The 24987-nt window shown below is 34.5% G+C and overlaps 3 protein-coding genes across 6 annotated transcripts; 2 read left to right on the top strand and 1 right to left on the bottom strand.

The window, feature by feature from the left end:
- Nucleotides 1–2999: 2999 nt before the first annotated feature.
- LOC100500467 (H/ACA ribonucleoprotein complex subunit 3-like protein) lies at nt 3000–5040 on the top strand. The gene is made up of 4 exons (XM_003554244.5): nt 3000–3109; nt 3195–3253; nt 3457–3499; nt 4716–5040. The coding sequence occupies exons 2-4, from the start codon at nt 3200–3202 to the stop codon at nt 4811–4813; spliced, it is 195 nt and encodes a 64-aa protein (XP_003554292.3). The 5' UTR covers nt 3000–3109; nt 3195–3199; the 3' UTR covers nt 4814–5040.
- Nucleotides 5041–5876: 836 nt separating this feature from the next.
- Nucleotides 5877–15288, top strand: LOC100806815 (dolichyl-diphosphooligosaccharide--protein glycosyltransferase subunit 2). Its single transcript, XM_003554243.5, has 20 exons — nt 5877–6030; nt 6144–6279; nt 6910–7099; nt 7230–7319; nt 7678–7740; nt 7946–8015; nt 8139–8203; nt 8669–8723; nt 8893–9020; nt 9103–9218; nt 9357–9426; nt 10055–10159; nt 10314–10403; nt 10499–10647; nt 10836–10947; nt 11026–11109; nt 11259–11339; nt 11426–11650; nt 14731–14853; nt 15024–15288. Exons 2-20 carry the CDS (start codon nt 6146–6148, stop codon nt 15138–15140), a joined length of 2067 nt encoding a protein of 688 aa, XP_003554291.1. The 5' UTR covers nt 5877–6030; nt 6144–6145; the 3' UTR covers nt 15141–15288.
- Nucleotides 15289–16677: 1389 nt separating this feature from the next.
- On the bottom strand, nt 16678–22020 carry LOC100805403 (probable methyltransferase PMT3). Of its 4 annotated transcripts, none has more exons than XM_041012596.1 (8): nt 22004–22020; nt 21215–21456; nt 20929–21093; nt 20625–20807; nt 19670–20264; nt 18851–18963; nt 18076–18296; nt 16678–17202 (listed from the first exon to the last, which is right to left on the bottom strand). In XM_041012596.1, exons 2-8 carry the CDS (start codon nt 21446–21448, stop codon nt 16899–16901), a joined length of 1815 nt encoding a protein of 604 aa, XP_040868530.1. In that variant the 5' UTR covers nt 21449–21456; nt 22004–22020; the 3' UTR covers nt 16678–16898. The 4 variants fall into 4 exon arrangements, with proteins under 4 accessions (XP_040868530.1, XP_006604498.1, XP_006604499.1 ...); XM_006604435.4 differs by lacking the exon at nt 22004–22020 and adding an exon at nt 21929–21961; XM_006604436.3 differs by lacking the exon at nt 22004–22020 and adding an exon at nt 21576–21959.
- Nucleotides 22021–24987: the final 2967 nt, after the last annotated feature.

Genomic DNA, 24987 nt, shown 5'->3' with positions numbered 1-24987 from the left:
ATAGACCAACTGATTTGGTGTGTTGTTTAAGGCTCATATTTTAATATTTTACTGTGTCTTTGAAACTACAAGTCAAATGAGGTATTTGTTTTATGACCAAAATAATTTAGAATATAAAAATAATATTAAAAGATTATTTTATTACTAATTTAAATTACACTTATACTCCCTGATATTTATTGATATTGCATATAACTCCAATTTTTTTAACATTTACAACAATCTCCTTTGTGGGGGGTACAGAGTGAAATGCTTTTAAGCAAGTAAGAAAGATAAATGTAAAAATGTATAAGAAGTGTTAGTGCAATGTTTTTCAAACAATTAAGGAAGTTAATTTAGGAATAAAAAAAAGAGATATCGGGAAAAAAATTTGTCGAGACCTTAGTAGTATAAGTGTAATTTACTATAAATTTTATTATAACATGATATATTATTTAGGAGAATAATTAAGTTTTTTTTACTATGAGAATAATTAAGTGTGTTTGGTTTTCTATTTGCACACTCAAACGAATGTTAATCTTTTATAGAAAGTTGCACATGTTTGTTTGGCAACTTTTGTTTTCTGCTGAGTTGGATGTCATTGTCCCTCAAACATAAAAGCTACACATCCATGTTTTTCCATTGAACGGGACGTGGTTGGAAGCATGTCATATTTCAATAGGCAAGATTACCTTTAAGCTCTTCTGGTTTCTTCCTTGATCTTTCAATTTCTCCATGGTCATAAAGGTTTCTAGGCATGAAACCATAATGCAAGAAGAGAACCTTGTCCGAGTTGCTTGCCTTGGCTTTTAAGAGTAAGGATTCTGTATTTTTAATATCTGTGGACGATCTTTGTTTTTTTTTTTTGTGAGTTTCTAATTTTTTTTTTTGGGGATGATTTTTTTTTGTGGGTAATTACCCAAATTCATTCTTGAAAGTGTGCTTTTAAGAGTAAAGATTTTGTATTTTTAATAATTGTGGATCGATCTTTGTTTTTTTCTTTGTGAGTTTCTAATTTTTTTTTGGGGGGGTCTAGATCTATTTTTTGGAGGGATGATTTTTTTTTTTGTGTGGGTAATTACCCAAATTCATTCTTGAAAGTGTGTTTCCCCGACGTATTAATCCTTGAAAGATGAATAACTATTTTTTTGTCTCTAAATGTGTAAAAGTATTGACATATTAGTTCTGTCATTAGTTTGGTTCATGAAATCTAACCTCTTTGCTGACGTGACAAGTGAAGATTAAAATGTCATGGAAAAAGATTGTCAATTGGGTAGTTGACTTGATAAGACCAATATGTTGGTGGACTAATTTCTCATTTTTGGAATGTATTCCCTCCTTTCTCCCCGTGTGTTCTCTCTTGTCTTCTCTTTCTTTTTCTCTTCGACCATGTCAACCACCATAAAAAATATTTCTGGCAACCCTTCTCTCTTTCTCTTCTTATTTTTCTTTTTTCTTCTTATTCCCTCCTTTCATAATGGTGAAAAATCCATTGTGTGGATTGGCTGAACACTTAAGTTGAAGTAAACCTCGACATTCACCATGGGCAAAATGACACTTTTCACCAAATTTGCATCCTTTGATGGTATTGGATTTGTTAGATATGTGGGTTTTAACAACAGATGGGACATAACCATTAGGGATGAGTGGTGGTGTAACAACAGTTCTTGGTGCAACGAGTTTTAAATTCATCATATGGGCAACCACATTATAACCATTGGGAACATAAATGTTTGGAGGAAATCTTAAGGCTTAAAAGCCTTAAAATTTCAATTCACTTAGAATTCTTTTTTCAAATACCTATCCGTAAAAAATCTAAAAATAAAAAACATAATGGTGGGATTGTGGAATTTGTAGATTTGATTTGAAAATGAACTTTGTAGATTTGTTATGAAGAAAAAAGAAAAATAAGAAGAGAAAAAGAGAGAAGGGTCACCAAAATATACTTTCATGGTGACCGACGATGATTAAAGAGAACGAAAAGGAAAAGGAGATGAGAAGAAAGAGCATAAGGGAATAAAGGAAGGAATAAATTCTAAAAATGACAAATTAGTCCATCAATATTTTAATGAAAAATTGGTCCTGCCGAGTCCCTTACCTAATTGACAATCTTTTCTCAAGATATTTCAATCCTTACTTGCCACATTAGCGGAGACATTAGACTTCACGAACCAAACTAATGACAAAATTAATATGCCCACATTTCTACACATTCCGCGACAAAAAAAGTAGTTTTCCACCTTTCAAGGATTATATGTCATCGAAATACATTTTAGGGGAGAAATTTGAGTATTTACCTTTTTGTTTTTTAAACCCATTGGTGTTATTCAAGTTATTTTGGGCTGTTAAAACAAGTCCTAAAAAATAGTTTTAAGGTATATATTTTAACATTTTTTTTGTAAATTTACTAATTTTAATTTATAATATTAGTACCAATTTTTTAAAAATGTAATACAATACTATATTATCAATTAAAGTTAGAAACAAATAAAGTATAAATAGAAAAAATATCAATTCAAAATATACTTAGAAAAAAGTGAAAAAATATTAATATCATATCATAAAATTTGAGTAATTATACATTTGAAAGTGATTTTGATTGATATCTCCTAACAAGTTTCTTTTCTATAACAATCCCTTTAAAATAAAAGTATCCGAATATAAATCAAGTTACGTTAAACTTTTAACTAAACTTAAGTTTATAAAGTTGAATTCAACGAAACTTTACATTTTTAGCTGTAATCCAAACACATCCTAAGTGTTATGTAATGAAAAATTTAAAATATGAAAAAACGTATTTATACGATGCTGGGGTACGAAGTCTAGTTCGGGATATATAGGGTAAGTAAGAAAAGGTTTGAAAACATCTAGTATCTACACAGCTGAAGCACGGAGAGGGGTAGAAATAGAATAGAAGTTTAAATACAAAAAGTGGAGTGAAAAGATTAAAAAGGGATTCTGAAAATCATGGGCCATCGGGTCCATAACCAATACCTGAATGAAAGGCCCATTCTCGTTGAAACAAAACACTTGTGTAGTAGACCAGAGGATCTGAAAACCTTAAACCCTTTTCTCGCCTCCATCGCAGGTTTCTACCTATATTGCTGTTCTTTGCTTCGATTAGGATCAGGTATGTTTCCGAATTATGATTATTGTTTCCAACTTACGAGCTATGTTTTTGGCAATAATAATGCTATCTTCTTCAATTTTTGCAGTCACCATGTATCTTCAGTTTTACATAAACGATAACGGTGACAAAGTTTACACCACTAAGGTGAGCTTTCTGAGTTTCGTTCTGTAATTTGTTTCTATCTATAAATGCCTTCTACACTTAATCTGAGTTGAATTATTGGAGAAATTGCATATTGTGCTGCATTTTTGTTATTGTTTTTACTTTTTAGGACTTGTTGTAATGTAACCGCATCTTACATGGGTGGTTCACTATGTTTTGAAGTGTGTTACTTTTCTTCTTTGCAGAAAGATTCGCCGCTAGGGCTACCTACACAATCTGCTCATCCAGGTAATTTGCAGAATTTTTTTTATAAGCAAACATGTCATTAAAATTAAGAATGCTTGAATTGAGCATAAGCTATTCCTATAGCAGTACATCATAGGGAATGCCACTGCTTTGGCTATACAACTCATACCGTTCCCGCAACAAACCCGAAGCACATGACAGTATCTATTTCCCTTCCCCTGCATCTAGCATTTCTCTAAGCCCCCCATGGCATGAAAGAGTTGCTTCTCTGTTCACACTTTTTGACACTTATGCTACACTCTTTTAAAACCATCCCACTTATAGCCATCAAAATTAATCTTTCGAATGACCAAATAAAAGGCATGATATTGATGACATCCAATTATATAAGGGCCAAGGCAACTTCTTATTTGACAGCTTAAAGATTGCAGTTAAAAGGCATACTGGTCTCTGTTCCTTTGAATAGCTAATAGGATTTTATTCTCTAGCACCCATAACACCACCATCTATTTGAGCCATAACCAATGTGATCCCGTTCAAACCAGTTCCACCATACTGCAACTTCCATTGAAAAGAACCAGTACCTAACGTCACCCAATCTTGACCTTTTGCTGACGCTTAGTTGCCCCTTTTGATGCTGCTTCCTTGTGGTGTTATGCTAATGGTCTTTCTAGGAGAGCCTTTTTTAGATTTTTAGAGAGATTGACATGCTTTGTTGTATGCTTGTGATCTTTGTCTTTTTTTGGCCCCTTTTCATGATTTAGTTTTTATCTTGTGTTTCTTCCCTTAGGATTTCTTATCCTCTACTTTTGCGAAAATTTCATTGTTTATAAGGGAAAAAAGTGAAAGGCGGAACAAAGATAACACCATTAGACTTTTAGACCCAGTACAACTCATTGTTTTGCCTCATGTGCCTAGTCAATTTCAGCTTGGCATTCATGTTGGATGAAAACTATTGACTGAGAAACATCATCATTGTGGCTGATTGTTAAAATTCTATGATGGGGAACTTGGTAGCTTAGGACTTGTTTACTATAAGAAAATGTTTTGTATTTTTGATTTCTTGTTTTTACATTTAATTATACAAATGTGACTTTCTACTTTGTTTTCTATGTTCAATCATTAAACACAACTTATTATTTTCACTGCTCCCTATATAATTTTTTGAAGATGTGCTTTTTGCACTCTTTGCATTTTGTCATTGGCAGCGAGTTGTCACTGCTTATTGAAACACTTACCTGGTTTTCCTGAACTGCAGCCCGGTTTTCACCTGATGATAAATATTCAAGGCAGAGAGTTCTTCTGAAGAAGCGTTTTGGATTGTTACCGACCCAGCAGCCACCTCCAAAGTATTGAGTGATATAGAAGCTCTACTTTTTAAGTGTCTTTTGTTCTATGTTTAGACAGTATTTTGTGAACAAGTGCTGGTGCCTGGTGTAAAGTGATTGAGCCATTTATGCTTTGTGTTTTTGAACCAATTACATCAAAATCTGGCTCACGCTCACGTTAGACTGAAGTGACGAATGTTAGTTTGCACTATAGGATTTTGAGTTGTGTTTGCAGTCAATTTAATATTCTCAAAATTTTATTTGTTCTCACAATGCATGGGGTTCTTGCCAGCCTTCAAAACGTGATAAAAATGCGGGTAGATAAAACCAGACATGAATCGAAACAAGATCAAGAATTTTACCTGTGAGAAAACTCGTGTTGAAGGTTTTTTGCCCCAACTAAGAAAGACAATAGAAAAGTGAGTCAAGATAAGCAATGTAAAAAATAAACATATTTAAAGCAATGAATTTAGCTCTGGAATAAATTGATAGGGAAGGGATCACGGAAGTTGGGATTAATAGGATATGTGCCAATTGTTATGTAAATAGGAGGGGTTCAAGGTTTATGGGACATGGTCTGTTTGAGCAAGCTTATTTAGAAATATTTTTAAGATATGAATTTTTTTACTAGCTAAAATAAACTTTATTAATTAATCATTATTTTATTTGTAGAATTTCATTCATATGATTTTTCAACTTCTTTTTTTTTTTTCATGTTATCACAATTGCCGAAACATTACTTGTCAAATGCAATTAGAAAAAAAATCTATTTGATGACGAATGGTTATTATTTATTCTTTTGTTAAAATATATTGAAATATTAATGAAAATAATAATTTTTTTACTAAAAATATTTATTTTTATTCATTACACATTAAACTAAAATACTAATTAAAATAATTATAAAACCCATGTGAGACATTAATTTCTGTATTTACCATGTACTAAAAATTATGTATATGCAATGGATCTATTTAGTAAAATTTTATTTTTTTTAATTTTAAAAATGCACATTTTAATATTTTCTGATTTTTTTCGCAGTAAAAAATTTATTTTCTGATTTTTCTGGGAAGATAGGCATAGTTAAAACGTGGTTTCAGGGACATTATCGGAAATTAAATTTAATCCTCGACCAAGACGACTACTTCTTCTAGTTCAGTTGCACTCAAGATACTCCTCACAGGAAGTCGAAGTCGAAGTCGTCGCTTGCCAAGTGCATTTCTTCTCATTTCTTGCTGCTTCCGCGTATGTTTTAATTTTCATATTCTCGATCTGAAAACCCTAATCTACGCCGATCCGCATCCAAACTGTAAATGCGATTCGCTTTGTTGTTGAAATTCTTCGATTGATCGGTGCAGGAATGGCCAGAAACATAGCAGGATTACTGGCGCTGCTTCTCGCTGTTTCGATCTGCGGAGCCGTCACGATTCCTGGTCCCGTCTCCGATGCTCACCGTTCCGCCGCGCTAGAGCTCTTCGATGGATCCTTTTCAAGGTCAATTGAACCCTCTCTAGCTATGTTTTTTGGTGTATAGTATAGTTTAATTTGATGCATGTTTAGCTTAGTTCTGATATGCACATGCACGGATCCTTATGTTATAAGCCTTGTAAGTGTAACTAGCTGTAGTTTCGTCGAGATTTAATTTCGTAAATCAGTGTAAATAGTGAAGAGCTTGTCTAAGTAGAGTTTCTTAAATACAAACCAAGGTTTTAAGAAACTGTTCCCAAAGCTATTTTGGCCGCAATTTCAAGGTTTTTGAGATCACTTTGTCTACAATCTCCTGCAATATCAAGGATCACAATCTGTGGCCACAACCGCTATTTAAAACCTTGATACAAACTATGATGAATATTGCACCCTGACTTTGTCGCTATTTAATTATCGTTTTGTTTCGAAAACTGTGCACAAGCTATTTTAATGCATTTTTGTTGTCTCTTATATATTTTTTTTTCAAATGCAACATTGAGATCTAAGCGCAGCCTAAGATGTCAAAAGATTGTTATAGCTCTGTGTAAATCTCCTGTTGTACGTCATGAATTAATATTTTAGGTTTGTATCACTCTGTTGAAATTTCAGACGACTCTATATAAGATAACTCATTTTGATCATCTTATTTGTTATCAGTTTAGAAGAGGCCTATGAGGCCCTAAGAGTTTTTGAGATTCTTGGGATTGGGAATAAGCCTGATGTGAGCACAACCACTTGCAAGAAAGTAGCAGAAAACCTTGAGTTGTCATCGCCTGTGAAGGATTTGTTCTATTCGTTAAAGGTTAATGGCATATTAAAATGCAAGGTTGATGGGGATGTTTTCAAGGTAATTTTGTGCTATGGGTATTACCTTTATGATTTGGTTGCAGCTTGAATATCATAGCTTATGAAATTTATATTGGGTCTTTAAATTGCGAGCCTGGAAACTGATGCTCTAGTTTGTTTATCTTGTAAAGGATATTGCTTTGAGACTTAAAGCCACTGTCAATGATGCAAGTACTTTGGTGGACATGTACTATTCAATAGGAAGTCTGGTTCTTATAAAGGTAATTCTCTAGACTCTACACTACTTGGTAGTTGGTAAACCCAGTGGGTTGTTACTTGAGTTTTCATTAGAATCATCTGCGGATTCTGTGGTGCATTGTCGAAGATTACTTTCCTGTCCTTTATACTCATAGTAAACTGGGTTTTCCTAGTCATTCTGCTAATCTAATTGATATTGTAAAAATTCTTTTGGTCCTAATATTAATCTAATTTGCCAAAATTTCTCATGTTATGTTATTTTAAATAGTGGAAATGCTTGTCTTTTGGGGACTATTTTTTTTTTACTTGCATACAGCCATTTCATGTTATGTTTCATTATGGTTTGTTCCTGCATTTGATCACTTCCTTCTATGTAAACAGGACCAGGCTTCTGATGTTGATGTGCTTCTTACTGATGCTGATGGGACTTTCCATTCAATCAAGGTCTGTTTTATTGTCTTTTGTATTGAGTAAGGTGGGAACTTGCTTTGTTTCTTGATAACTACCATTCTGGTCTTGTCTAACATGGTGACAGGAGATTCCCCCTGTTTTATTCATTTTGCTTCACAACTTGCATAAGTTTTTGTTGCTGCAATTGCATTTTAAACTGCCATGTGCAATGTGATTTCATGTCCTGCATTATTGGCAGGCTCTGAGTCAAAGTGATGGAAGATGGCGTTATAGTTCTGATAATCCAGAATCTAGTACCTATGCTGCTGGTAATGATATATATGGAAATGTGTCGAGGTTTTTTGTTCTGCACTGAAACTAGCATTATGAAATTCTTGGAAATATTGTTGTTTATCTATAATTATAACTTAAGCTATTCATGTATTTCACAGGATTAGCACTTGAAGCACTGGCTGGAGTGATCTCATTAGCATCTTCTGAAATTGATCAGTCTAGGGTAAAGTCTGAGTCTTAGATTGGTTGCTTGACTTGCTTCAGTATTTTAAACTTTTAAATCTTGCTTAGCTGAAAAGTTTCAAATTGTGTCTAAATTCTGAAATTAATGCAAATGAAAGTATTTGCATTATAATAGTATGCCAAATAAGATTTTTGTCAAGAAAGTTTCATTAGAACATTGTAAACTAAATTACTAAAAGTTAAACACCAGCTGGGAACTGTTAAATGAAAATGAGTTTAAATGGTTAGTCAAAGTGATTAAAAACATTTCAAGACTATAAATTTAGTCTTTTTTTTTAGATGTATAGTGAATCTAAGGTTAAACTTGTTAGTGTTGCATTTTTTAGAGACCTTTTTCGATTTTGCTTTATTTGCTTTTGTTGTTTATGATGCATCTTGTGATCATACTTTATCCTGGGCATCCTGGCACTTCTATCGATATCTTATATCAGCTCCTTTATGTCAGGTGAATACAGTGAAAAATGATATATTGAAGCTTTTTGACAGCATTGAGAAATATGGTATGTGTACCTTTGCTTTTAACCTCGTTAAAATTAAAATTCCGAATAATAATTTTAATTTATCCAAATGGACCTTAATTGTTTGTTACTACATTAAATGGTTCTGTTGTTCCTTATACCACATTCCTCATCCTGCCATCCTAAGATGAACATATTATCTCTTTTTCAGATGATGGAACCTTCTATTTTGATGAGAAATTTGTTGGTGGAAGTGAGCATCAGGGTTCTCTTTCCACAACTTCTTCTGTTGTTCAAGGGGTTACAGCATTTGCTGCTGTAACTTCTGGAAAAATAAATGTATGTGGAGTGTAAGGGCTACATTATATTTTTTTTTATTCTGTTAGAATTTTCTGTTAATGTTTTGCCTTTGCATTTCCAGCTTCCAGGGGATAAAATATTGGGTTTGGCAAATTTTTTCCTGGGAATTGGAATCCCAGGAGATGCCAAGGACTTCTTCAATCAAGTTGAATCATTAGCTCTTCTAGAGAACAACAGGCAAGTGCATTTCTAAGAACAATCCATTATTGAAAAATACAGCTCTATATTGATGTCTCTTTCATTCTTTACCGATACATTGATCTCTTCATGATATTCAGTAAAAATATGTACCTTGGATTTCTTCTTGTGGTGTAGGGTTTCCATCCCATTGGTACTGTCACTTCCTGCAACGGTTTATTCATTATCCAAAAAAGATCAGCTCAAGGTATTCAATGAAGTTAAAGCCTTTATTTTGAGGGTATTGTAACTAATAGATCTTAGAAATTAGGAATTAAAGATTGATTGATGGTGTACACTGGCTTTCTGAATGCCTTTCAAAATTTGTACATTCTTTTTTAACAAAGAAGAGTAGAGAAAATTCTATAGCCCTTTGGCTTTCATTCAATTTTGGCCTGAACCATCCTTTAAGTATACATTTTCAGCATCTCCTGTCAAAATCCAGAGTTGGTGAGTCAAAATCTAGTATTCTCTAAAATGATTACTGATACAGCTCTTAGTTTTGATTAGGCTTCCTTTGTTGCCATAGGATACTATGTGTTATTATTAGTTCTTTCATTTCCAATAATTTCTTTTGAATTCTTCCATGTTATGCTCTCCTTTGTTCCGTTGCCTTTTATTCTGTTATGGAGCTTAACAACCCCCCCATTTGCACTTTTTCCCCACTTATTACTTGTTGATTCAATTACATGAAGTACTATATTAACATCTCATGCATCGGTTGGTTGTGTTAATCATTCATCAACCTTTTTTTATTTATTTATAATTATGCAGTTTTTCTGGTTCTCACTTACACTTGGGAAAACATGACAAATTTCTATTTCAAAATGAATCAGGTTAGGGTGAACACTGTACTTGGTTCAGCTGCACCACCTTTAACAGTTAAGCTTGTGCGAGCTTTCCGCTCTGATGCTAAAGATTCAGCTATTATTGAGAGCAAGGTGAGTGATGATTCTCAACAATTTAATTTGAGGAATGGGGCTTAATAATCTCCCCCTCCGTATTGTGCTATCATTTGGTTTGAGGAATTCTTTCTCATCTCTGGTGTGTTCTACTTTCTGTTGTTTGAAACACTGCTCATGTTTCATGATACAGGAGCTCCAATATGATCAAAATAATGGAATTCATGTCTTGGAAGCTTTCCCAAACAATGTGGATGTGGGAACTTATGCGTTTGTTTTTGAGGTACCTGCTTGTTAAGTTTAGTGAATATTTTTCCATTAAGTTGCATCAAGGTGTATTTGTATCAGCCTGTCAACTATTTTAAGCCCGTTTTGTAGATTGCACTTCATGATTCTGCTGGTGAAAAAGTTTATGCTACTGGAGGCCAAATTCATGTACCAATATATGTCACTGGCATTATCAAAGTCAGCAATGCGGAAATTGCTGTTCTTGACAGTGATCTTGGAAGTGTTGAAACCCAAAAAACGTATGTTTTTATTTTTGGTTTAAAAAGTTTTCTGATGTTATGTTCAGAATCAGTCTGCTTAATTACTGTGATTTTGGTTTATTGTGGTTAATGTATAAAATTTAAACTTTGAGTAATGTATTTAACTGTTAGTAACTCTTTTGCATATGTTTTATTTCTTCATTTTCAATTGTCATATTGCTATCCAGGCTAGATTTGGCTGGAAATGATGTTGTTTCACTCTCAGCTAACCACTTGCAAAAGTTGCGCTTTTCTTTCCAATTGACAACACCTCATGATCATGCTTTTAAGCCTCTTCAGGTCTGTACTAGTTGCCTTGGACCTTCTAAATGAATGCCATTTCAATGCTCTTTTTATTGAGGAATTATTCTTCTGCAGGCATTTTTCAAGTTGAAGCATGAGACAAAGCATGAACACATCTTTGTGGTTGGAAATACTGGCAAGAAGTTTGAGATTATTCTTGTTAAGTATCTTTTATTTCATAGTTCTTTGTCTAGGTTCAGATGCTCTTCTTGAGTACTCATTTAAGTTTATTATAATTTGCCAAGTGTCCATTAATTTGTCTTAGTGCTGTTCTTGCTTTGCTCATATTTTGTGATTTTGGGTCTTAGGATTTTCTTGGTTTGGTGGAGAAATTTTATTACCTCTCAGGGAGATATGACATTGAGCTGACTGTCGGGGATGCTGTCATGGTATCTTGCACTATTTTATTTAGCCAATTTTCCCTTTACCCCATAATACAATAGGCAATCTAAGCAAAATTTATTTATGGTTTCAGGAGAACTCTTTCTTATGGCTGCTTGGTCAAGTTGATTTAGATCTTCCTGAAGCACCTGAGAAGGCAGCCCGTCTTCCTCCACTCCCTGTTGATCCTTACTCAAGATATGGGCCCAAAGCCGAGATAGCCCACTTATTCAGGGCTCCAGAAAAGCGACCACCCCAGGAACTCTCTCTTACTTTCTTGGGTTTGACCCTTCTGCCATTTATTGGCTTTTTGGTTGGGGTAAGTCTTGTGAATAATCCTCCCCTGAAAGTAGCACACGATTGCTGATGCCTTTAAGAAAAAAGGCAGTGTAGATAATGGGAAAAATAAGATAAGTGGAAAGAGAAACTGCAGTGAAGTTATCTAGAAATGATAATTTATTTTTACTTTAAATTTACTTTTATGACTGATTTTTATTAGTTAGCTAACATTTGAATGAGTTTTATCAAAGAAATATTGAATTATATGATCTTGTAAACAAACCACCCAAAATTATAAGCTGTTAGCAAAATATACATAAATGATTTTTATATTATATTTCTTACATGACCCCTCATGCAACAACCCGTTGTGCTTGAAGTGTGGACAATGCACCGGCCTGCCAAGGTTGTGCTGAAATCAAACTTGTCTTTTAATTAGAAGAATGGGGGTGACAAGGATCAAACTCAGACCCACTTGGCTTTGATAGCACATCATAAACCAATGATCCCTAAAATTTAAGCTGTTAGACATGAATGGTTGTTATATTATATTTCTAACAACAGTGATGATTTTTTGGGAACTTTTGGGATAAAAACTGAAACCACACTGTTTTCTTTATTTATAGCAGGGATATGCCTATTTTTCTCCTTATAATTTGGGAAAGAAAAACTCATTGGTGAATCTGAATTTGATAACATAGTCCCAAATTAAACTTTCTGTTTCTCTCATCACCTTTCAAATTAAGTCCCTTGCTCCCATGTTAACATATATTTGGAAGTGGATATGGTTTAAAATGAGAGCAAGGGGTCTTATTTGCTTAGGACACCAAAAAAATATTTTAAATGTGGAGCAGTATTGATTGGAATATGATAGGTAATTGATAGGTGAGGAAAGGGGTATGCTAGGAAATATCCTTGGAAGAGCTAAGAGCCTTAGTAACTGTTAGTTAGTTAGAACAGCTAGGATAACTAACTGTTAGTTAGTTAAGAAACTATAAGTAGTCAATTAGGGGAATTAGAGGGAATGGGGGATTAGGAAGTGGAGGGTGGCGAGACCTCGAAACTCATTTGTATTCTGTCTTGGGTGTTGGAGGCACCACAATAATAATACACACATTCTCTGTTTCTGGTCCATCAATTGGTATCAGAGCTCTGATCTGGGAGCTTGGGAACAGTTAATGGTGACGAAGGCGAACGCGATAATGGAGACACCCATGGAAGCCATGGAGAAGGCGATAGAGGAGAATTGCGAAGTGGTGGAGGCGTGACTTGAGTTTGATAGAAGGGATGATATAGCGATTAGCGGCGGCATGGGAGAAAAACACCTCCCGAATCGAACATTCATGCGGATGATTCAATAGGAGGGAATAAGGGGAACGCTGCGCAGGGCAGCAATCGGTGGAGAACTCTTGAAATGCCAATATTCGAGGGAGAAGATCCGATGGGCTGGTTAACGAAGATAGAAAGGTATTTTCGGTTGCAAGCTGTAAGAGAAGAGGATAAGCTTGAAGTAGTGATGGTTGCCATGGACGGAGAAGCTCTAGGGTGGTTGCAATGGTGGGAATCTTGGAACCTAAACCATTCTTGGGAAGGGTTCAAGATCGCGATCTCCCAAAGGTTTCAAGCGTCTAACCTAGGGAATCCTTTTCAGGCATTGCTGGCACTAGAACAGGAAGAAACAATGCAAGAATTCATAGGCCAATTCGAGAAGCACGTCGGAATGGCGAAGGGGTTGGAGGAACTGTTTCTGGTGGAGGTGTTTCTCAAGGGGGGCTGAAAGAAGAGATCAACACTCAGGTAAGGCTCCATGATCCAAAAAACTTGATGGAATCTATGGTCAAAGCTCGTGAGTGGAAGATAAGAATCGAGTCTTAGGGAAGTTACCCGTGAGTAATAGCAAGGGGTATAAATTTCAGAAACCCGGTTATTCGGGTCAGAGATTTGTAAGGGATTGACAACCAGCAAATAGTAAGGTAGCTGATCCTACTAATGCCGCTAAAACAAGATCCAGTGGATGGCAAAGTAGAAGAACCTTCCATAATTCGCCACCCGCGGAAGTAAATGAGAAGATGAGGAAAGGAGAATGTTTCACTTGTGAAGAGAAGTATAATCCTGCTCATGTGTGTTAGAATAAACAGTTCAGATTGATGATTATGGAAGAAGAGGAGGAAGGAGACCCTATTGACAACCAGCAAATAGTAAGGTAGCTGATCCTACTAATGCCGCTAAAACAAGATCTAGTGGATGGCAAAGTAGAAGAACCTTCCATAATTTGCCACCCGCGGAAGTAAATGGGAAGATGAGGAAAGGAGAATGTTTCACTTGTGAAGAGAAGTATAATCCTGCTCATGTGTGTAAGAATAAACAGTTCAGATTGATGATTATGGAAGAAGAGGAGGAAGGAGACCCTTGCTGATGAAAGGCAGGCTGTTTTTCCTCAACTTGACCTTGAGGACAAGGTCCATCTTGAGGGGGGGGGGGGGGTATTGATAGATGAGGAAAGGGGTATGTTAGGAAATATCCTTGGAAGAGCTAAGAGCCTTAGTAACTATCAGTTAGTTAAAGCAGCTAGGATAACTAACTAACAGCTAGTTATAACTTTTAGTTAGTTAAGAAACTATAAATAGTCAATTAGAGGGAATGGGGGATTAGGAAGTGGAGGGTGGTGAGACCTTGAAACTCATCTATATTCTGTCTTGGGTGTTGGAGGCACCACAATAATAATACACATTCTCTGTTTCTGGTCCAGTTCTATCAGAATATTGTCTTATGAAAGATAGCATTTGCAAAGATTCAACATTTGATGTTTGAAAGACTGCTTTAAACTTGCAAGATTTCTATGACCATCTTGCATGAAATTGGGCCTCTATATGAGTCTAGTCTGATGGCTTTTGGTTGCTATTGCTAAATGTTCCAGTCTAAACAGGCTTGGAATTTTATGTGTAAACATATATGTTTTCTTCACTTCTTACGCATAGGTAGGTAGGGAGACACAGGGTAGATGATTGTCTTGGCACTATGAAGTTACTTGTACTGGTTTACCTTCTGTGCTTTTCTTATGATTTGGTCTATCTTCCTTTGTCAGTTAATATTTGTCATTCTCTTTGATATCATTTACAGCTGTTACGCCTGGGAGTGAACTTGAAGAATTTTCCTTCTTCAGCAGTACCTGCTGCATATGCCATCTTATTCCAGCTTGGCATTGCCACTGTTCTATTGCTTTATGTACTTTTCTGGTTGAAGGTATGCCTGCTTATTGATTCTATTGAACATGTTTCCATCAATTTCTTCTGTAGTGATATTTATTTTTCAATATAAAGTAAAGGTGATTCATTATCAATGACAATCGCTGTCTCCTGTAAATTTGGTAATGATTAAATAAAATGCTGATTTTTTTTTTTGTTCATATGCAGCTGGACTTGTTCACTACACTCAAAACTGTAGGATTTTTGGGAGCTTTTCTGTTGTTTGTGGGACACAGAATTCTTTCCCATCTCGCGTCAACATCATCCAAGTTGAAGTCTGCATAAGTAAAAGGAAGATTGTCTATTTATAAAGACATGACATGATAATGTGTTTTTCCTTGAAAAAATGGTACCAATCCAATTTTGTAGGACTTTGTTGTACTAGTTCGTGCGAATTTAGAGCTCAATTATATCAAGAGAAAAGTTTTATCTTGATCTTGCCTTATCTTAATGAAAGTCATTGACATACCACTATGTTCTAGCGTATACTTCTCCGTGACTCCCGAGACATTATGGTTGACATTTTTTGTTGGCCCCCGAACACCATATGCTATCACGGTCCATATCATGTAGTCTCTCCCTATCTACTTCAGCTTCAACTAACGTATTGCTTTTTATAGATAAATGTCTGTGACTTTGTGTAAAGTGTTGTGCCAGTGGATATAGATTTGGCTTAGGCTTTAGGAACACATGGATGGATCGTGCAAATGCGATGAAGTGATTTGTTTTAAGATGTCTTTCCGGTTCTTCTGATGTTTTGAATCCTGCCATCCTAAATCCCCTCCCCTCACCCCTTAGATCCAAAAAAATGTTGGCTATGATAAGAATGTTTATTTTAAGAATTAAATGCTACATAACTAGTTGAAAAGGATCATGATTGGAACAAATATTTTTGGTAGACTAAATTATGCGATTTTAATTAGTTTATATACTTGGATGTTGGCCAAACAATAGTGCTATTAGACAAGGGTAAGGATTCAATCATCTAGTCATCGTTTTCATTTTCTATTTTATTTTTATTTGAAAAAACGTGCAGTTTTAAATGTAATAATATTGACTGAATGCTTGATTGGGATTATTTTTTTTAAAAAAAAGCTTTTAAGTTCACAAATGTAAACTATTTTTTTCAAAATAAACTCAATCAAAACATGCACCGAGAAATTTCCTGCCGAAATTCCAAACCATAGCTGGAGTTAAGCTGTTCAAGGCGGTCTGCACATCATGAAAATACTTCATCAAATTAGATTAGATAATTAAATCTTGTAACTAAACTGTTACCAAGTTGAATGCAAATTTTGATAAGTTTATTTATGCTTTTTCTCACGTTGAAGGGGACTTTTCGTGGCAACTAGGGCCCTACGGCTGTTCTAGTAATGTTAATAATAGGTCATTCTTGGCCATATGTGTTTTTCCAGTCATTCGTTTTGCTAAGACTAATGAATGGTACTACATGATTTATAAACTACGCATGTTGCAACATTTAAGGAACAGAGAGTCTCACAAACCCTATCCTCACTGACCACAATAGTTTCCAATTTGAGTACTTTGTCAGTCATCTTGAGGGTTGTGCTCTCTTGTTTGAGCAAAGCATTATTTTCAGGCAAATTACTGATGCTCCTTTATTCTACTTTAAATAACAACCTATGCCCTAAGGTATGGCAGGCCATAATTCCACACAATGCATGCTTTTCAGAGTCCGGCCATTGCCAAAATAGTACCCCTTTTTCATCCAGGTCAACTCGCCAATGAGAAACAGGATTCCAAAAAACAAGAAAAATGTAAAAATAAAAACTAAAAATATTCGGTAATAGGTAGAAGTTAATTTTTAAATTAGAATATTTCTTCAGAGTGGATATAAATGTTGAAGCGTACAAAATTCAATAAATGCAAAAAAAGATAAAGACGATTTGGGTGAGCTTTCACTGTGACTTGCGTCTATAGTGAAGAGAGCTACACTGAAAGCTTAGGCCTTAGGAATAGAGCTACATAATACACTTATACACCTAGTAGCACTGGTAACTTATACAAGTGAATATTATGACACTATTCAGAGACCTTGATGCTTTGACTTGTGAGCCACATTTTCTTTTGAATTATAATCACTGTATCATCATCATCTACATCATATATGGTCACAGCCTCCCAGTGTAATGCTGGCAAGTATTTCTTTATATACTCCACCACTGAACGCTTATCATGGACAATGATGAAACCCTTTGGCCTTAGGATTCTATCCATCTCAATTAATAAATCCTCTGGACTGCATTCTTTCTTAATAATATCAGAAAACACAGTCCATGCATGGAGTAGATCATACGTTCGAGGGTAGGTTGAAAAAGCTTCACACCTGTCAGCATTTATATGCATAACATCATTGATATAAGGTCATAAAAAGGTAATTCAACGTTGAAGATTTCACGTGTTTACTAATCATTCATTAAAAAAACTAGTGTACCTCGGTACCAGCTTACTAATCATTCATATTTACACACAAATTAATTTTCATCAGATCATATTGAGTCAAAATTCGAATCACTGAAATACTTTTTGCTTTTCACCCCATCAGTTTTTCTTGAAACCAGAATTTCCCCCTTTTTTCCCTTAAAAAATGATCCAGCACAGACATGATATTTAATATTAAACTCATTTAAAGCCACCACTTAGACAAATTGATTATAATTCAAAACTAGTTCAAACTTGAACAAATTTATGAAATTTGTTTTAATTAAGAATAAATAATATACATTTATAGTATAAAGGTTACATCATGATGCATGGTATGTTTGTTGAATTTTATAACAATTATCTTAAAAATCACACCAATGATAATTTCTGCAGTGTAAGCTTTTAGCCAGAAAATACATGCCTATTAAACTCTCTAGTTAGAAACACTTCTGAACCAATTCTGTTATATGATTCCTAGAGAACTATGACCAGGTTACTCCTCCAATGAAAACGCTCTGAGAAGATCATAACTAGATAACGGGCCTTTTTAAAAGACAGAAAAAGTTATACGCATATCTAAATACTTCCTGGTGTTTAGACCTCCATGAGTGTAGCAGTAACAAAGTAATGCTTTGATTTGGTATGTTGCATTTTATGTTCATTTATCCAAAGGAGAGAGAACTTAGAATTAGAAAAATGAAACAAAAAATTTAACAGGATTTGCCATAATATAACCTTGGGGAGATAATTGTTTCAATGAAGAGACAAGCCATACCAGTTGTGAACTGTTCCTATAAGTCCTCTGTCGTATATAATCTTGAGAGTTTTTTGTTCATTTTCTGGCACTACATTCATAACCCAAACATCTTTGTCCTTCAAAGCTGCTGCAAATGAACCCAAGTTTGCCTTCATATCCATCACGTTCCGAATTGTGTCTGGCTTAATCTTACTGGCTAGCTTGCTCCAGTAATTACGAACTCGTTGTTTCCAAACTTCCTGGACAAAGTTAGATCTCTCATACACCAAAAACTAGCAAAAATTCATATGTTTGTTCAGCCAGGTCTATTAAGGTACACTGCCTTAGATTAGTTCTAAAATATTTGGTTCCTTTAAAGCTCATTCATTTTGATTCCAAGATCATCTTAGAACTGGAAAATAAAACCATAAAATTTTCCACAAATTCAATGGATATAAAGAATTGTTCATATGCTGTCAAATTTAAATTGTCTTTTAATAGGAAATTAATTAGACACTCATTGCAGAAAGAAAGTGAAGGGGGGAAATGACAGCTACACCACAGATGGGATGTTTAAACTGGTGCATACTCAAATATAGTCTAGTGATACATGTGATCTCGGTCATCTTTGTTTATGTTTATCAGTTGACTAATGCAGGGTTTCAACCACCATTGCTCTTGTTCTTGTATTTTCTTTCATATTCTTCTTCTTTTGTTACAGTTAGTAGTAGCAGTCTTATGTTGCTACTTCCTTCTGATGAATGAAAGGATTCTATTGAAGATATTAGAAATGGTGAACAAGATTTTAAATTACCATGTCCTTCTCAAACATTTCAGTAGAATAGTGAATTTCTGCCAGACGAGGAGGTGGAGTAGTCAATCGAGCAGGCCAAGGAGCCAAATCACTTCCTTTTGCTTTGTGCATTTCTGCATAGAACAGCAGAATATACAGTTATTGCTTACAAGATTAATTAACTAATACAGCAATTGATAGTGCAACATGTGAAAATGCTGTAGTATTGTCATATATATCATACCAAGAAAGAACATGGATCTATCTATAATGGCAATAGTAAAGCAATTTCATAAAGTGTAAACAACTTGATGACCATAAGGCAGTTCTTTTGCTGCAGTTAATTTTTTATCATTTATTATTCAAAATCATATTTTAGAACTACAAATGATTGGAAAATGATGAATGCCCTGTGGGGAATTGTCCACTAACCGTCCACCCGAGCATGTGGTTGACTAGATGTGTAATTTGCTTCACAAATGGTTAAAAGTAAATGAATGTAATTATATACAATTACTGATATGTGGTTAATACTAACCACTTTTAAGACAAGTTAATTACTATTAGATATTTCAATACACTAACAAAGTTAACAACTATTTACACCGTTAACTACATCGGCCATTGTATATTTATGCTCATTTACTCTTAACCACCACTTGTGACACAAAGTTTAGCATATTTATACACGTATTTAATCATGTGTCCTGGTGGGCGCTGGGTGGACAATTCCCAGCAGGATGAATATCATTACTCTTAATGATCTGAGAACATTTTCTCCAGAAGTACATCTTATGATTTAGCAAATAAAAAACATGAAGTGGAGGAAATATCACTCACGATCTGAATAACGTGAGATGCAAACTTTCATTTTAACTCCCCAAACAGCATCAGGATCATCATCAGACCTGCAGAGTGGAGGCTTAGTACCAGGCAATCTCTTTAAGTAGCAGCTATTAGTGAGAGGCTTGACCCAAATAACAGTCTGATCCTTCTTAGAAGCTATTTTCCAGCACATCCTCTCCACAAGAGTGCTCATTTCTCGCCATATCCTCCTATCCTCTTCATCCTGTGCATAGGCTTCAGGAGATGAGTACGCGAAATAACCTCCTGGCCTCAGTAACCTATCCAGCTCAAGCAGAAGTATACCATCTCTCTGAAGCCAATCGATTCTACAGCGAGAGCAATGAGCAAGTTCGAATGATCTACTTGGATAAGGGAGTCTTTGGGTCCCCAAGACACCAAGATATGCTGGAATTCCCCTCTCTAAGGCAAACTGGATTTGATTTTGATGAACATCATTTGGTGCCAATGACATTGCTATCACATTAGAGGAAATAAGATATCCTCCAAAGCTAGCAACCCCACAGCCAACATCAAGAACAGACCTGACTCTTCCCCCATTGTTTATATCATTGTTTGGAAAATTAAGCATCTGAAAGAGCAATTGTGGAGGAATATAGTGTTAAAATACTCTCAATTAGGTGAGAAACTTCTATGTTTGGGTGATGATTTTATGGGTAAAATGTGTTTTAGCCTTTTAGGTTCCTCAATTTTCGGTATAAATTGGTTTTAGTTCCTATTTTGAAAAACGATGATTTTGATCACTATTTTTTTTTTTTATAATTGGTGAATTTCGTCCCTCACTCAAATATCCAAGTTTCATAACGAAAGATGAAATTCACCTATGAAGACCAAAATCATTATTTTTAAAATATAGGGACTAAGACCAATTTTGACCGAAATTTAAGAGATCTAGAACAATTGAAGCATTACATTGGCTACTGAGGCTTACATTAGCAATTGAAGCAATGTATTTACCAGCACCATAATGGAAGTGGGTTCCTCCACCAGGAAACACTATTGTTTCACCTTTCACAACCATCCAGTTCTGGTCAGATTTTTCAGTTGCTAGATGGGTATGAGGTATATTTGCCTTCCACACCTGGTCTCTGCTTTTGGGCCACTTGATAGGAACCTATGTTATCAAGAACAACACAACAAATTAAATGCTTAAGCAAAAGAAAATTTCAATACACTATGAATTGTCTTAGTTCCATCTAATAATATCAAGCAATCTCTGGAGAATGAAATGTCACCTTGTACCCTGGAGGAGGAGGAATTAAACAATTGTATCTCCTATCAGGTGTTGGGCAGTGTCTCTCATAGTGCTCCATCAAAGATAAATCAAGCTTCAATCTTGTTTGGTATATGAGATTTCTGTCCAGACAAGGAATCAGCTCGGATAATCGATCATCACAGACCTTAAAAAAGTTAAAAGAAGAGTATAAACAAGTTGAAGGGTGTCAAAAGTAGTAAAAACTAGAAACTAACATGAAGGGAAAACAAAAAACTTTTTCATTTCAAAATCTTAATTTAACTCACTGGAATGCTCTTTGGTACAACACTGCCCTCTCCTCCAACAACTGTGGAGGAAGATTCACCATCATCTTTGTCCCCTCCCAAACCAAAGTGGCTCAAAGATTTATCACCATACACAACAGAAGATGAATCACTATTCTGAGAATAGAAATAGAAAAAACCACCAACAATCACCAAAACCAACACAGCTGTGACCAATTTTTTTCTGGAGTTCACATCTGCTCTTCCTCTTGCCATGCTTGCCACTGCAAAAGAATCACCTTTTTTAGTATGACTTCCACTGCCACACCACAACATCAAAAATCAAAAGCTGACAAGGCAAAGAAGCTCAAGTACTCATACAAAATCTTCACACAACACTTACTTATCCAAAGTTCACTCACTCATGCCACAGTGAGGAACCTATCTGACTTGGAAGTTAGAACCACGAAACAAGAATTGCAAAGAAAGTTTAAAAAAAAGCACTTGAAAAAAAAAACACCAATAGAATAAGCATGTCTGAAACATTATTAGCTCTTTGTGGAACCTGCAGTACATCCCTCATAATAGAAACATCACTGTTGAATCAAACACACATTAATTAATAATTAATAATTTAAAAACAAAGAAGGAAAAACTGGTTTTAACAGAATGATGGTAAAAAAAAAATGAAAGCTACAGCTACAAAATCAAATCTATGTATAAGTGAGAGAAGCTTATGCAAGTGGTCTCACTCACTGAAAAACATAGGAGTAAGTAAGAGCAAATGGGTGAGTGTGTGTGGATGAAGTGGGATAAATGAAAGAGAATCACCGACAGGTGCCACTTGCCAGCTAGCTATTGACGTCACTGTAGGGATTCCCCAAAAGGGAAGGGAAGAAAATAGAAATGGTATGAGCCAATGGAAAGTGACTCACCCTTCTTAAGGAACCATAGTTTTACATTATGGTATATATTTATTTTTATTTTCCATGTATATCTTCTTTTAAAATTAGTTTTGTTCAAGATATAATTAAAAATTAAATGTAAATATCCTTCTCTCAGAGAATATCAAAATTGTCCTTCAGCTAAATGTAAGCCAATTTGATATTTATATGCGTATACGGCTTTCAGCTCTTTTTCCTTTTCAGATAAAAAGAGAGTATATCACATATTTTACACCTCAAATTTTGTATTTTCGCCAAAAGCTCATTGCTTTGCAGCATCAATAGGGTAGGTATGACTAGCATAGACAGTATTTTTCATTTAATTCAGAGAATGGGAGATACTAGGGTGAAGTGTGCCTAGTGTCAGTGGAGAACTCCCCAACTTTCAAGGGCCCATTTGGCCATGTGACCATTTGTATTCCTTTGGAAGTCTTTTTCTTTCTTATCTAACAATGATTTTTATTATGTCAGCAATTAATAGAATAATTTGAATTAAAATAATCCTTACTTAATAATAAATTGATTAATTAAAATGCACAAACTAGAAAAAAAAGTACTAGTGGGGTATATAGTTCAGAAATATCTTTTGCAGTCGATGCTAGTATACCCTATGCAGTGCATATTTCTGGCCATAAAATACACTTGTGTGATTCCTAGGAATGGCAACTTAAGCAATACTTAAAAAAATAATGGTTTATCGCTGCGATTCTTGGCAAATATATTGGCCTTCTTTACAAGTTTGTTTTATAACAAAAACAACCTTAACTTGATGGACAAGAAAATGTAAAAAAGGGAGTTTATTAACAAAGGAAGTTTCCATTCTTTTATTGAATGATATCTTGGACTTTTGTGAGGCTAGAAACTTTAGAAAGTACCAATCTCTCTTTGTAGTTTGTACTGTCAAAGTCAGAGTACTTCATTAAAGGTTCATTGGTTCACCAAATACCATTCAAAAACTGAATTTCCATTATGCAATGTCTCGTTTGTCATTTGAGTGAAAATATGCTGATTTTTGCTAGCCCCTCTTATTAACAATCTGTGTCCAATTTTCGTGTCAAGGAATTAATTGTGTAATTTGTGTTTGGTGAAGTTGATCAATATTCAATTGTTCTGGTAGGGTATATTTGAGCATTTCTTTCTTTTTTTGTTGGTCCAAGGAATATTTTAGAATTGAAGTTTATTATATTTGTCCAAAGATTTTATGGGCCATCGATGTCTTTCCAGCCTAGTTTAGCTGCCACGTTTCTTCTTCTTTTGGGTTCAATAGCAACCACTTTTATTATGTATATGATGTTCACACCACCTTTTTTAATCTTCCCACACCACTTTTTTGTTGTTTTCAAAAATTCCTATTCTGCCCCTCTAATCACACCCCTCTCTTCTCTCTCAAAACACCCGCTCGACCCCACCTCCTCATCTTCTTCAAAACACTTTCTCACTTTCTCTTTTACAAGTACTATTACTCTTCCTTGTCTTTCATTATCTTTTCTGAGTTATTGTACTCACATTGCTTTTGCTTTGACAACTTCCTTGTTGTTTTGTTCGTGTGTCAGCCGATATGATGAAAACTAGTTTCTATTATGTCAAGATACACAACAAATATGAATTACCCTACCATTAATGATATTTTTGAAATAAAAAAAGAAATTAAAAAAAAGTTGGAGGGAGAATGTATGAATATCATGGACCCTTTTTTATTAAGACATGTAATTTTGCAGCAAGGAATTGGGTCACGGGTAGTGTCTCCTGGCTCCTGGGCCAGTGGGCCCATTACTCAGAACTCACCTTATCAATTTCTTCCGGAGTCTTATATATTCAAGAAGTGAAAAATTCGTCATATATGTGGATCAACATGTCAGGATATTTATGTATGGATAAAGGTCGTCTTCTTCTTTTATTTTATTAATTAATTAATATAAAAGTTGCTATTTGATTAGGAATATGTTAATAAAATTTTCAAGTAGATTATTTAATACATTAAAATAAAAAATATTACATAAAAATATTAGTATTTTTTATAATAAAAAAAAATGCTTAAAAAGCAATTATATTGCTAAATATATTGCTTTAAAAATTAAAATTAAGTGTCTATTCATTAACAAACATTAATTTTTTGTGGAGAAATGCGTGTGCATGCTTGGGGGAAAGGAGGAGATATTAATATAGTTTGAATGTTTGATATATTTAAATGTGCATCTAACTATCTAAACGAAATATAAATTAAAACGACTATGGATATCGACCTAGCATGGGAATCTTTCATTCGAATATTTAACAAAGTGCAGGAGGAATATTCCTCTCAACAACCACGATGGGACTGATGTACAATCCTTTTCCTCAACTGTTAGAAAATAACAGATACTGAAAACATTGTTAAAGTAAAACCTCGTAAATGGATCAAACCAGGTATTAAAAAATATATATATTATATTTGAAGATGCGTCACCAAGGAATTAGAAGTCCGGTTTTAATTCTAATAATAATTAACGTCTTAGCATTGTTTTTTTTTTAATTGAGAAATGTTAGTTGATTAAAGATGTCAGTCTTAACGTCATATATCTTCTTTGTGTTGATAATGTGTGAAAACAATACTTGTGTGTTTCATTTTAATTTTTAAAATCTTGAATAATTTTTTTGTAAAAATAACATACTTATGCCTTAATACATGGAATATTATGGATGACTCATATTTGAGTTAGGATTATAGAATATATAGAAGAAGAGGCTGATGAGAGAACATTCCAACAGTTTGGTTTTTAAAATATATGTTAATTTGTTTTTCCATAAAAAAATGCTTGTTTTAAAAATAAATTTTAAAACTTAATAAATTTTTGGTTGAGACGTTGACTAACCTACAATTGTTTTAGAAAA

Source organism: Glycine max, chromosome 19 (assembly GCF_000004515.6).
Source record: "Glycine max cultivar Williams 82 chromosome 19, Glycine_max_v4.0, whole genome shotgun sequence".
NCBI lineage: Eukaryota > Viridiplantae > Streptophyta > Magnoliopsida > Fabales > Fabaceae > Glycine > Glycine max.
This window is presented reverse-complemented; position numbering and strand designations above follow the sequence as displayed.

Bases quoted from the DNA above. Each gene is read 5' to 3' on its own strand.
- LOC100500467 (XM_003554244.5), top strand. From the start codon at position 3,200: ATGTATCTTCAGTTTTACATAAACGATAACGGTGACAAAGTTTACACC. The intron at 3,254-3,456 runs GTGAGCTTTCTG...TCTTCTTTGCAG, and splicing joins ACAAAGTTTACACCACTAAG to AAAGATTCGCCGCTAGGGCT. The intron at 3,500-4,715 runs GTAATTTGCAGA...CCTGAACTGCAG, and splicing joins TACACAATCTGCTCATCCAG to CCCGGTTTTCACCTGATGAT.
- LOC100806815 (XM_003554243.5), top strand. From the start codon at position 6,146: ATGGCCAGAAACATAGCAGGATTACTGGCGCTGCTTCTCGCTGTTTCG. The intron at 10,948-11,025 runs GTCTGTACTAGT...ATTCTTCTGCAG, and splicing joins ATGCTTTTAAGCCTCTTCAG to GCATTTTTCAAGTTGAAGCA. The intron at 11,651-14,730 runs GTAAGTCTTGTG...TATCATTTACAG, and splicing joins TTATTGGCTTTTTGGTTGGG to CTGTTACGCCTGGGAGTGAA.
- LOC100805403 (XM_006604434.3), bottom strand. From the start codon at position 21,508: ATGTTGTGGTGTGGCAGTGGAAGTCATACTAAAAAAGGTGATTCTTTT. The intron at 21,094-21,214 runs GTGAGTTAAATT...AACTTTTTTAAG, and splicing joins TTGTACCAAAGAGCATTCCA to GTCTGTGATGATCGATTATC. The intron at 17,203-18,075 runs GTATGGCTTGTC...AAATGCTGACAG, and splicing joins ATAGGAACAGTTCACAACTG to GTGTGAAGCTTTTTCAACCT.